Genomic DNA, 13,503 nt, shown 5'->3' with positions numbered 1-13,503 from the left:
ATCGTATCCTTTTTTTTCACGGTTTACGTGTGGACATTAGCTGAGGTAAGCTAACCATTTCGCTCCGTCTATAAACACATATTAAAAGCTTAAACAATGCTTTTATATAAAAGTCGCTCCGAGTCGCTCGGCACCAAACGCCATAGTGAACTAGTCGCTCGTAAAGTCGCTCGGCGCTAACTGAGTTAATATCGGGGGATATAAGAACTGTGTTCCAAAAATAAACTAATGAGCCCTTAACTGACGATCGCTAATTTTACCGCCGCCGAAATAATTACAGAAACAGACTGTAAAAATATGAGTGACAGACTATCATAAACAATACAGAGTCATCTCCCTGACAATAGCGCCGGGACAAAGTGTTTATTTTTGGACCACAGTTCTTATGAGAGACGATTCAAAGATGACCCAATGTTATTCTCCATAGAGAAAATACTCCTGCGACCCAGGGGATGAATGAGTGACGCCAGGTCTTGGGTATCAAAATAGCAAAAAATTTAAATAAATAAACGGCATTCCACAAGCACACTCATCGTAAGACATTGTTAGCTTTTAGAGTGGCTATTTTTGCTATTGCTGAAGATGTTTAGAGTGAAAGTTGTTAAGTGTGTCTGGGGTTTTTATACATATTGAACCAATGAAACGTATTAACAAGAGCTTGTGACTAAAGAGCAGCTGCACTGAATCCATTGAACACAGGTTCGTTTTTTAACCAATTCCTGACAAAGTAACCGTTTAGGACAGGGGTCTTCAACAGGGGGTCCGGGACCCCTAGGGGGTCCTCAGAGTTACTACAGGGGGTCCACCAAATCTTTGAGTGATAGAAACTTGTAGATCGGCTATTTTCGGCAAAGAGGTTTGGTATAGAGGGGGAAAAGAGCAGACTAAGTACAGAGTGAAAGTATTGACAGTTCAAGTGGTTAAATATCTGAAAACACAAATTGACATGAATCCAAAATACACTGATGATTGTGCTGTCAAACAATGAAACTATGTGGAATCTATGAACAGGTTGTGGGGGTCCCTGCTTCATCTCTCTCTCAACTAAGGGGTCCTTGGCCTGAAAACGTTGAAGACCCCTGGTTTAGGACATACAAGGTTTCCGACTGACAGGGGAAGATTTATTGTATCTCCTGGACATGCAGAGAGGGGTTGTTATCATGGCAGCATATGGTCAGCTCATCCGTCTCCCTCCGGCGGGCCCTCTCATCGCTGTGAGTTCAGCCACTGTGGTGTCATGTGCACATTGTGGGATGCTGTTGTCATATTTGGCAACACGGCCGCGTGTGTAAACAGACCGTACAATAGAGGAGAGAGTGAGGCAGCAGCAGCAGCCTGGAGGCGCGCCGCTCCTAAGAGCTAACGCAGATAAGTGTGTTACTGTTCTGCAGCGATGGAAGGAGTACAGTATTTTCCGGACTATAAGGCGCACCAGACTGTAAGGCGCACTGTCAATGAATGGTCTATTTTCGAACTGTTTTCATATATAAGGCGCACCGGACTATAAGGCGCACATAATATACACTACCGTTGCGTTATGCATCCAACAGATGGAGCTGTGCTAAAGGGAATGTCAATGTCAATGAATGATCCATATATAAGGCGCACTGGACTATAAGGCGCACTGTAGTTTTTTGAGAAAATTAAAGGCTTTTAACTCATTGACTGCCAAGGCACGAGTTTCACGAGTTATTACAGTAGTCCCAGGCTGCCACAGCCCGAGTTTCCCGAGTTGGAAGCCATTTTGAAAAAAAAAAAAAAAAGATTTTTTTTTTTTTTTTCAAAAATTTTTTTTATAAAAAAATTTCTAAAAATGCCTCAAATGTATTAGGCATGATCGCAATTGCGAAATTGCATGTTTAGCCCCATAACAAACACATCTTTCAAAATGTCAAAAATGGCTGTTTTGTCTGACTTTGAAGGCTTGTATCTCATGAATGCCTGAACGGATTTCCAAGCGGATTTTTTTGTTTGAAAGCTGTTAAAAAGTACTACACATATGGTGCATGATCTAGGCATGGGCGTGCACGATCCGTGCACTAAAAATGTATCCGTGCACTAGAAATTTAGGAAGGTGGCAGTGTTGTTTTGCCTGACTTTGAAGGCTTGTAACTCATGAATGCCTGAACGGATTTCCAAGCGGATTTTTTTGTTTGAAAGCTGTTAAAAAGTACTACACATATGATGCATATATGGTGCAAGGGCGTGCACGATCCGTGCACTAAAGATTGATCCGTGCACTAGAAATCTAGGATAGTGGCAGTCTGGTACTTGGGGGCCATCTTGAAATGGCATTCAATGAGTTAAGTGCGCCTTATAGTCCGGAAAATACTGTACTCAATGTTTTTACTTAAGTAAAAGTATCAAAACCACAATGTAGAAATACTGTTAAAAGCAAAAGTCTGGTATTCAACAATGGGTCCAGGACCCCTAGGTGGTCCTCAGAGTTACTAAAGGGGGGCCACCAAATCCTTGTGTGAAATGGATTTCTTTTTAACCACTTCAACCACTTTAAGATTTATTTGGGGTCTTTTTAGGCCGTTGGGATCGGGAGTCGAACCCGCGACACACTGTCAGGCTACATTGAGCCTAGGTGCCCGGACTGCCACATTACCACGCTAGCCGTCCTGGCCTAGAATCCCTATTCTGAGGGGAATATATTAGCCAAAAATAGCCGATCTACAACGCCTCGCAACATGACAAAGAGGTTTTGTGTAGAGCGGGAAAAAGAGCAGATCAAGTAGAGAGCCAACTGTCAAGTATTGAGGGTTTCAGTGGTGATGACTGAAATGGGTAAAAAAAACTATAATTTATACAACACTGGCAGATTCACTATCTATGAAATCTATGGAAAGGTTTAATCTGCCTAACTACAGTATAAGGAGGGACTATGTGGAGAAGAGATTCAGTAGAACTAAAGGACAAGTCAAAATGTTTATGTTTGGTTGTTGCGCTCTGAAAATAGCAGATCTACAAGTTCAACGCTGCGACACGTTGTGAGCTTTTAGATCGGCTATTTTCAGCATGCAACCAAGTGTCAAAATAGCCATTACGACACCATCAAGGCCCGCCAAAATACATTTTACTTGACTAAATCAACTGTAGATGTATTTGACTAAAATCGTATATTTAGTCAATTGAAACTAGACTATAAAACTTAAACCATAAAACTTGCAGATGTTTGTATTGTTGCATGCAGTTGCAGTCTCTTCTCTCTACAGAATTCAAAGTGATTTACACAGTTTGTCAGGCCACCCACAGGGATTTACTCACAGTAATCACATCACCATCACACCCAACAAACACAAAACAAAACTAATCAGTCAAAAACAAAAGCCTCGACGTGAAACAAATTCATCCTTTTAAGATGTCTAGACAGTTCTGTAACCGCCCAGCTGTGAATTGCACCCACTCAGTGTCATTGTGTGACAGGCGATAATAAAAGCCACTCAACATTAATTATACTGTATATTGTTAATTATGTGTCTTTTCTGAAATAAAATCAATCGAGTTGCCGATGTAACATTTGAGAGAGAGAGCGCTAATGCCAAAACAACTAATTACATCATTCCATTCTGAAGAATGAAAAGAAAAAAACATTTTAATTAAAAATGAATGACATGATCAAGTTTGGTCATATTTAGGTCATGACCGAAAGAACAAGATCGCAGATGCAAGCTGTCACAATGACTTTTCTCAGGATGGTGGATGGGGTCTCCCTCAGAGTAAAGGGGGTTCCAGACGGTACGCGGTCACCGCCTCCTAGTATTTCCGCCGTTGTCTGAAGACTCACCTCTTCAGACTCACCTCTTCAGACTCCACCTTAGCCCATAGCACTTACCGTAGCACTGGCCCACCCTCAATGACCATACGTAATTTAGGTAGCGTTCCTTTTTATGTTTTTTACTGAATAGGTTCTTGGTCTACCTATGTTTTTCTTAGATTAGCTTACTATTTCTTTGCATTCGATTGGTGTTGCTGATGTACCTTGCTTATGGTAAATCGCTCTGGATTAAGGGTGTCTGCTAAATGCTTAAATTGTAAATTGTCTGTACATACAGGATGAGAGAGCAGAGGGGGGAACCGAGCTGTTGAGAAGAGAACCACAGCTGAACAGCAGTGTATAAACACGCTGGCGGTGACAACACGCAGCTGGACTGAAACCAGATCTGAGGCGCGTCACTCAGCCATCCGGATTGGAACTCCCTCAAGCTTCACTCCACTTCCCCCTTGCGCGCACACGCACACACACACGCGCACACACACACACACACACGCACGCACACGCGCACACACACACACACACACACACACACACACACACACACGAGGAAGAGTGGATTTGTGAGGCTCAGAGTCAGCCCGTTCCTCCACACCAGTGGTTCTCAATCTTTATTATTATGCCAAGTACTCCAAAATGTCACTGTCAGGCAGAAACCATCTCCATTTTTTAATGGCGTTGTATGTGTTTTTTTTTTGTATTACATATATATGTTTTAATAATCAGTGCTATTGAACACCCTCTATGTCTGTGTGTACGCTTTACAAATACGGAACCAATGAAAAGTATTAAAACATGGTTCTGAATAAACCTCCTAACTCATTGGATACTCGAAACTGTTGGTCAAACCACCTAAATCTTCGAGATAGAAAGAGAGAGAGAGAGAGTGCGACACATAGAGACAGACAGAGACAGGAGGGTAGCTGAGATAGAGACTGTATGAGAGACAGGAGATGAAGCAGTAGAGGATTTGATCCCATGCCAGCGCGGTTCTGTGCACGTTGCTCTCCAATGATCAGAGTACAAGAAAGAAAGCCAGTATTGTTTTACACTGTCCTCACAATGAAGACACATCACTGTCACGCGGTCAAGCGTAGAGTGAAGGCAATTGGAAAGACAACCGTTTATTGCCTGTGGTTCACAAAGTATGGGGTCCGACCGTCCGGGATGGGACGGGTACCCTTATGGTTCCTTGAGGGCGTTCCAAATGGACCCTTACAGGCCAGTAACTCTGAGAGTTGACAAATGGAACACAAATGGACTGGGTCCATTTGGTTCCTCTCAGAGTTATGGGAGTCTTTGAAATGAAAATAAAAAAAGATTGAGAACTTGCACTGTCGGCTCTATTGACGAACTTGATTCCTCCCCATGACAAGCCGTGTTATCATCTGTGTTCCGTAAAGCTTTCCATGACAAGATGGGATCCCCAAATAGCCATGAATGCAGCCTTAGGAATGCAACAAAAACAATCCAAGTCGCCATGGGGTGAGTGATAGTACAAACACTCATTGTTTGTACTATCCCTTTAAAATTGCTACATTTTGGAAAGTCTGGGGCAGTTTGGGGAAAAATGTGACAATAATCGATCTTTCCGTATTGCGAGTACAACAAAGCATGTTCGGTGTTTAAAACCCATTTAAAAACCCTAGGATTATTGACTACTTTAACCATTGAAAAATAGCAGATATACAAGCTCACAGCGCGCGCTGCCAGCTTATAGATCTGCTATTTTTGAAAAATCAAGATTTTTCTTTGCAAGTCTTTGAATATATTTATTTTTAAAAGCGAACATTTGTAAATCAAATATTTGCTTCTGGGGGGTCCCTGGTCCTTGACATGAAAAAGTTTGAGAACCACTGTTTTAGAGGAAGGATTTAGAAGTCGGGTCAAAGATCGGGTCAAAGATATTCATAGACTTGCACACATTTTCACGATTTTTCTAAGGTTAAAGCATACAATAGTGGTTAAAGTGGTTAAAATCTAACGCGACTCGGGCGCTTTCCAGGTATTTGAGAGTTAAAACCAATGCTGGAACTGTGTGCCGTGCGTGGAGTCAATGACAAACAAGCAGATGTTTGTATTGTTGCATGCAGTCGCAGTCTCTTCTCACTACAGAATTCAAAGTGATTTACACAGTTTGTCAGGCCACCCACAGGGATTTACTCACAGTAATCACATCACCATCACACCCAACAAACACAAAACAAAACTAATCAGTCAAAACTAAAGCCTCGCCGTGAAACAAATTCATCCTTTTAAGATGTCTAGACAGTTCTGTAACCGCCCAACTGTGAATTGTACCCACTCAGTGTCATTGTGACAGGCGATAATAAAAGCCACTCAACATTAATTATACTGTAGTGTATATTGTTAATTATGTGTCTTTTCTGAAATAAAATCAATCAAGTTGCCGATGTAACATTTGAGAGAGAGAGCGCTAATGCCAAAAGTGAAACAAATTCATCCTTTTAAGATGTCTAGACAGTTCTGTAACCGCCCAGCTGTGAATTGCACCCACTCAGTGTCATTGTGACAGGCGATAATAAAAGCCACTCAACATTAATTATACTGTATATTGTTAATTATGTGTCGTTTCTGAAATAAAATCAATCAAATTGCCGATGTGACATTTGAGAGAGAGAGTGTTAATGCCAAAACAACTAATTACATCATTCCATTCTGAAGAATGAAAAGAAAAAAACATTTTAATTAAAAATGAATGACATGATCAAGTTTGGTCATATGTAGGTCATGACCGAAAGAACAAGATCGCAGATGCAAGCGGTCACAATGACTTTTCTCAGGATGGTGGATGGGGTCTCTCTCAGAGTAAAGGGGGTTCCAGACGGTACGTGGTCACCGCCTCCTAGTAATTCATTTTCAATGGGAGGCGGGCGGCTATTTTCGGCCGCGCGGAGAAGTTTAGAGGCGGCGAGGCGGGCGCAGTCCCGTGAAATCCCCGCGAGCGTGCTCATTCGTGCATGCGCATGCGGGCGGCGAGAGATGGATTGTGTTCATCTTTGTGAAATACCGCGTGGCGTTTACTCACGCGGTATGTGTTTGTGTCTCACCGCGGTGCGGCCGCCGCTGATCCTAGCAGGAGCCCTTGCGACAACCGCTGCTCATCTGAAGGGCCCTTTAGAGTCTCTTATGGGTGTTGAGTCCCTAATAATCCGCTAAGGAGACCTCAGTTACATTTCAAATGAAAAGCTCACCTGCTTTGGTGGTCTTGGTACAGGTGCGTCCGTTGCCATGGAGACCAGGCGGGCAGCGGCCACAGACGTACCCGACGTGCGGGGGTCTGCGGTTGATGCATTGCACCCCGGGGAAACAAGGCCGGCTGGCGCACGTCGATGACACGTTCACCGCGACAGACACCACAGAACCTGTAGTGACATCAACACCACATAATGATGATGTCATAGCGCTGGATGTTGAGCTAAAAGATAATTGGCCCAGGGGCCTCCTTGAGTTTCCCTGGTGACAGACCCCTGTGCAGTCTGTAAACCAGTGTTGATTTTGTCGACTAAAACTATGACGAAAAATGTTTGTCGACTGTGTTTTTTCCACTAACGAAAACTAAATAAAAACTAAACAAAAACTAAGCTGGGGTGACTAAAACTAAGACTAAATATATTGACAATTTCGTCAACAAAATAAAAACTAGACTAAAACGTTAGGGAGGGACTAGTGGAAAAGAGACACATTTTATGTTTGGTTGCTCTCAAGTGTTGCGTGCTGAAAATAGCTGATATACAAGCTCACGTGTTGCGCTGCGACGTGTTGTGAGCTTGTAGATCTGCTATTTTCAGCACACAACATGTGTAAAATCAGGCATTACGATGTCATCAAGGCCTGCCAAAATACATTTTAGTCGACTAAATCAACTGTAGATTTAGTCGCCTAAAATCGTATGATATTTAGTCGACTAAAATTAGACTAAAACTAATACTTTTCAGGTGACTAAATTATGACAAAAACTAAATGACATTTTATTCAAAAGACTATGACTAAAACTAAATCAAAATTTGCTGTCAAAAACAACACTGCTGTAAACTCACCAGTATTTTGTGTTTTCCCATTCCCTGTTGGCAGGCTGACGGCAGAGGTCTTGGCAGAAGCCTTCTCACCCGCTACGAACTGACCTGGTTTGACCTGATCTGGGATAATACCTGGAACCTTCCTCAAACTATCTGATGTCTTAGCCTGGGATGGGTCTGGTGTAATTCCTGGGTCTTTTTTGGGAACGTCGGCGTTGGCGCGTGGCGGGTTTGGTGCGCTTCCCGCCGGGGTTTTTCTCGAGTTGTCGATCCTAGACTGAGACGGTAGCAACGTGATTCCCTGAATCTTCTTGGGATCGGGAACCGTAGTTTGGGACGAGGCCGGGGTAATTCCTGGAGTGTAAGGCCTGATGTTGTTGTTGGGAACGGCGCGGACCAGGCTACCACCTGGAGACCTGCGGGGAGGTTCTGGCTTTGGATTGGACGGGCGCTGGGCGACACCTGGGAACCTGGGGATGGTCGAACGAGGAGCAGATGTAGCGGCGCCGACGGGGATTAGACTGGGGTCCTCTGAGAGAGAGAGAGAGAGAGAGAGAGAGAGAGAGAGAGAGAGAGAGAGAGAGAGAGAGAGAGAGAGAGAGAGAGATTTATTGTCATGTTATCTTTTATTCTTCAAAGTTCACAGCAAACAAACATTGATTTTATTAAATCTAAGGACCCCCATCATCATTTCCAAAATATATATCTTGTGAGTGGTGCTAAACCCCTCCTACTGTACATCTGGCTTTGTCTGTACGTACACTTGAAATTAAGATCAATTCACACTGGGTATGATTTGTCCAAGATGTTTGCAAAATAGCAGATCTACAAGCTCACAACGCTCACTTAACAATGCATTGCAATGTGTGATGTGATGATTGGGGGGCAGAGAAAGTGAGCAAGGGTGATGGAAAGAGGTAGAGTGAGTTTGTATGTAGATGTCATCGAGGCATGGTTATGAGCCAGGCAGGGAGCTAAGCTAACAGTTAGCACTGTACGAACCACTGTCATGGACCATGATACTGTGTGTGTGTGTGTGTGTGTGTGTGTGTGTGTGTGTGTGTGTGTGTGTGTGTGTGTTTGTGTTTGTGTGTGTGTGTGCGTGCATTCCTATGCCAGAAGCCGGTGAAAGTTGTGTCCCTGTGTGTGTACGTGCATGTCATTTATCAAACGGTCCCCTGAATGTGTCCGTTGGCAAAGTCGAGGTCAATATTAGTCTTGCACAGCGATTCACTGAGCATCACTTACCCATGAAGGAGATTTATTTATGAAAAGCCCCATCAAAACATGGACCACAATTCAGAGCATTACATCAAGGAGATTCCTTCCAATGCTACACTGATACACAGTTATGCCGGGCGCACGCTATAACGTTTACCAAACAAAGGTGCGTGACCCATTTTGGGTTGCATTAATGCATCAATAATACTTGTTATTTTATAAGCATGTTTTGATTGATTGATTGATTGATTTTATTTGAAAAGCAGTAAAAACACAACAGCAATTCGAGGATTACGCACAAAAGTCGTGAGACTTATTTCCGCTGAGGTCCTCAAATACAAATAACAGTTAATAAGTTAAAAACAATACAAATTACTGTACAAACACATACATATACAGTACAAAGTAAACACACACTCCCTTGTCTTTCTTAAACTATAGGGGTACCCTTTCTAAAATACCTGCTTTTATCATCTGCTTAAAACCCCTTACATTGGTTGTCAATCATTTTAATGCTGATACTTGTGTACTTTTACCTAATGGAGATTTTAAAAACAGGGCTCTTAGTTGCACAGAGTACTTGTACACTGTGGTAGATCGGAGCTGGTAAAGCGTGCGTCCGGTTTTAAGCCTGCTGAAAATGCAAAGCAGACCCCTGGCAGCGCTGCGCCGCGCTGCTGCCAGCAGCCCTGACAACAGCTGTGGATGTTTCACACATGAACCAAAAAACCCATCCATCCGCCTGACAACACCACCGAGGAGAAGACAGACGAGGAGAGAGAAAAGAGAGAGAGAGAGAGAGATGTTCAGAAGGAGGGAGACAAAGTGTGATGACGATGCAGCGATATGGACAGAGAACGGGTGATATAGATGAAAAGGAGAGTTTGAAAGAAAAGACAGAGACAGAGTGAGAGAGAGGGCGAGAGAAAAAAGAGAAGGGTTGGGTTGACTTGAGAGAAACCTGCGAAGGTAGAGAACGAAACAGAAGGCAGAGAGAGGTGACAGATCGGAGCCAAGGAACATTAAAGGGCAACTTTTGCAGACAAACCCCAGAGTCAGGACAAGGGATAAGGGACAGAATGACAGCAAGTACTCCCTGCGGACCACTCAGTCCATACCCTGCTGCTCCTAATCATTCATATGGGTCTTGTCTCTAAGACACTCAAAGGAACAGTGGCCATGAACTAGTCTAACGCACTTAAGTGAGAGAAACACCAGACAGAGATCCCATGACCTCGTCCCAGAGTCCTCCAAGTCCTACCCCTCGGGTATCTGCGGATACTTAGCGGTTACCCGCGCTTGACGGGTGAAAACGGGAGAAAGAATATACTTTTATAAATGTGCGCGTACGGGGACTAGGGATGGGACGATATGAAAATGTCATTTCACGATTATTGTGAAGGGAAAAAAAATCGTGATTTACGATATTATAAGCCTTTATTCTGGGGCGGAACATTTGCCAAAAAATAGCAGATCTACAAGCTCACAACGCGTCGCGACGCATTGTGAGCTTGTAGATCAGCTATTTTTTGGCAAAGACATTTGATAGAGTGAAAAAGAAGTACGTAGGCTATATTATAAGTACCTTTTACCAATTATAGAGGGTTTAAGTGGTACCGGATATGCAGCTCGGCAAATAAAAGGTTAATTGATCCCAGTGCATGACGGAGGACGATATCACGATAAATGAAATCTCCATGAGTTTTTTTTATCACAATAAACGATAATATCGCTTATCGTCCCATCCCTAACAGGGACGAGCACTTCTGACAAAACCAGCTAACTCCATTGGGTCCTCAAACTGTCTGCCAAACCAGCTAACTCCACCAGAGGGGGTGGAGTTACCTGCATGACAGGGCAGCTGCAGAGGCATGAATTAGTTTGGAAATCCATTGTCAGCTGTTCTTAACTCCACTTGAGTTTCTTTCTTTTTTCATTTCCTGAAAAATGAGAATCTTGGAGTTGTTTCTGTCCGACAGAAAAGATATAATATGAGAGAGAGAAAGAGAGAGAGAGAGAGAGAGAGAGAGAGAGAGAGAGAGAGAGAGAGAGAGAGAGGTAATTTTGAACACTAAACACCTCCATGCATTTTGTCAAAAAGGATTTGTCCTTTTTGACAAAATGCATGGTTGACAAAATGCATGGAGGTGTTTAGTGTTCAGTGTTCTAAAAAAAAGTGAAGTTTAGTTTTTTGGAGAATTATTTATGTATTATGTTTTGGTCTGAGCACAGCTCAACTCAACAGAAAGAAGCCTGCAGTTTTTCATTATAATCTCAGGTCCTGCCTGTAATAAGATCCAGATCTTGTGGGAAAGGAATCCAGGTCTGTTATCTGTGAGCAGAGGACTGCAAAACCCGGTCCGGCACGGGCCAAGTCATTCACTCTCGTAAACGACTTGTATTCTATCTTTACAACTTTACAAGTGCACAAAATATGCCAATAAAGTGGGTCATTTACATCGGGATCCCAGCAAAGTTAAAAACACGTGTTACAGAAACGTTCTGGAAACAAGTGACATTATCTAAACTAATTGAGTCCTATTTTACATTCTGCCAAGGACATCTGGCAAACAGAAAGTCAAAGGTACACTCTGACCACAAGTAGGGCTGTCACAATTGTTACATAATCGTCTAATCGCAATTATTGGACATAATCGCAATTATTTTGTCATGATCATCATAACCATGTTTCCATGTTGCAAACATTTTTCATATATTTTCAAACATTTCAAAAGTAGTGGAAATAGCAGATCTACAAGCTCACAACGTGTCGCGATGCGAGCAATGTCTGTAATTTCTTTGTATATTTAGGTTCTGTCATATCTGTGTCATATGTGCAATTTCAATACCTGAAAGCCAAACAGAAATGTAATTGTCAACGGCAAAAACAAAACTAAATCGTTAACAGCAATTATTTGAGTGACAATTAATCTTCATGTATGTAGAATGCGTAAGACAATTCGATCTTACCTGTACATGTGACTCCATCTCCCAGCATGCCTTGGGGGCAGGGCCCACAGCCGTAGGAACCGAAGCTGTTGATACAGGGAGCTCCAGGGAAGCATGGCTTCCTCTCACACTCATTGATGTCCTCCCTGCACGTCACACCTACACACACACACAAGAGAAGAGTCAATGTGTGTGTGTGTGTGTGTGTGTGTGTGTGTGTGTGTGTGTGTGTGTGTGTGTGTGTGTGTGTGTGTGTGTGTGTGTGTGTGTGTGTGTGTGTGTGTGTGTGTCGACTAAATCTACAGTTGATTTAGTTGGCTGATTAACGTGTGTCGCTGCGGGACACCCACGTGCACCCATGATACCTTAGTTCTACTGGATCTCTTCTCCACTAGTCCGTCCCAAACATTTTAGTCTAGTTTTTATTTGTTGACAAAATTGCCATTTGTCAATATATTTTGTCGTTTGACTCACCTGTCAGCCCGGTAGGACATTCACAGCTGTAGCCGCCGGCCGCGTTGACGCACACCCCGGCAGTGCACGGCGACGACGCGCAGCGGTCCACTTCCTGCTCACAGAGTTCTCCCCGCGTGCCCTCGGGACACACGCACAGGAACCTCCCGCTGCCCGCGGGGAAGTTCACATCCGTCACGCACGTGCCTCCCTTCTGACAGCCGCAGGGCACCACCTCCACCTTTAGGGGGAGACAAACGCACTGCTCAACACCTCGCCTCTTCGCCTCCTCCTCCTCTCCTCTACTTCTCTCCCTTTCCCACCTCTCCTCTCTCTCACACTGCTTTGCTTGTTGATTTGTTGCTGACAGGCAGAAACCTTGCATCTCTCGCATTTCATATTTGCGCAGAAGTAGATGAAAACTAGAAAAACTAGAAAGAAGTGTGGCTGCCGTGACGCAAATCACGAGGAATCCGCTGGGAAATGAATTTCGTCAAACCCGGGTGACAAATGTTCACTACTGGGAAAAGATTATTGGACCGAATACAATGTGTTGCATAGCAACCACACTAATAACTGATTCACAAGCACACTAAGCTTGTAGATCTGCTTGTAAAGTATATCTTTGAAATATATATTTGAAAGTCAAAGTGGTTAGAACTGTGGGTTTTATAAATATTTAACAAATGAAAAGTAACAAATGAAAAGTATCAAGAGCTAGTGACTAATCATCATCGGTTTAAAGTCTGCTTTCCAGCACAGTCGTTTTGCCAGGTCTTCTTAGGCCGCCGAGTGGATTCCCTCTAAAAAGGCAAAACTGCACGATCACAACTCCTTGCAACAAAACAGCTTTAAGGCCAGTCCACACCATGCAATGTACCTTGAAACTGCCATTGTGGATATGGATATGGTTTGCAAGTAGTTGTTGCATATTGCCAGGAGTTGCATGGCGAATCATTGGTGAGCATGTTAATCGACTTTCTTCAACTAACCCAAGGTTTCCACCCGACAGCAATGATATGCCCCCATGTATACTATACAGTCCTCTATTGTCCTTTG

The 13,503-nt window shown here is 43.3% G+C and overlaps 1 protein-coding gene across 1 annotated transcript in view; it reads right to left on the bottom strand.

The window, feature by feature from the left end:
- LOC308280178 (von Willebrand factor D and EGF domain-containing protein) overlaps positions 1-13,503 on the bottom strand; it is a gene marked incomplete at both ends in the record, with an annotated part of 83,611 nt that overhangs the window by 15,788 nt on the left and 54,320 nt on the right. The window contains 4 exons of the mRNA XM_080720441.1: positions 6,997-7,167; positions 7,843-8,283; positions 12,013-12,150; positions 12,466-12,685. Of these exons, the coding sequence (XP_080576567.1) occupies positions 6,997-7,167; positions 7,843-8,283; positions 12,013-12,150; positions 12,466-12,685 (970 nt within the window). The remainder of the gene's footprint in view (positions 1-6,996; positions 7,168-7,842; positions 8,284-12,012; positions 12,151-12,465; positions 12,686-13,503) is intronic.

This window comes from Nannobrachium achirus (genome assembly GCF_963921795.1).
Source record: "Nannobrachium achirus genome assembly, chromosome: 24".
NCBI lineage: Eukaryota > Metazoa > Chordata > Actinopteri > Myctophiformes > Myctophidae > Nannobrachium > Nannobrachium achirus.
The sequence above is the reverse complement of the archived record's forward strand: the minus strand, read 5'-3'. Positions and strand labels throughout refer to the sequence as shown.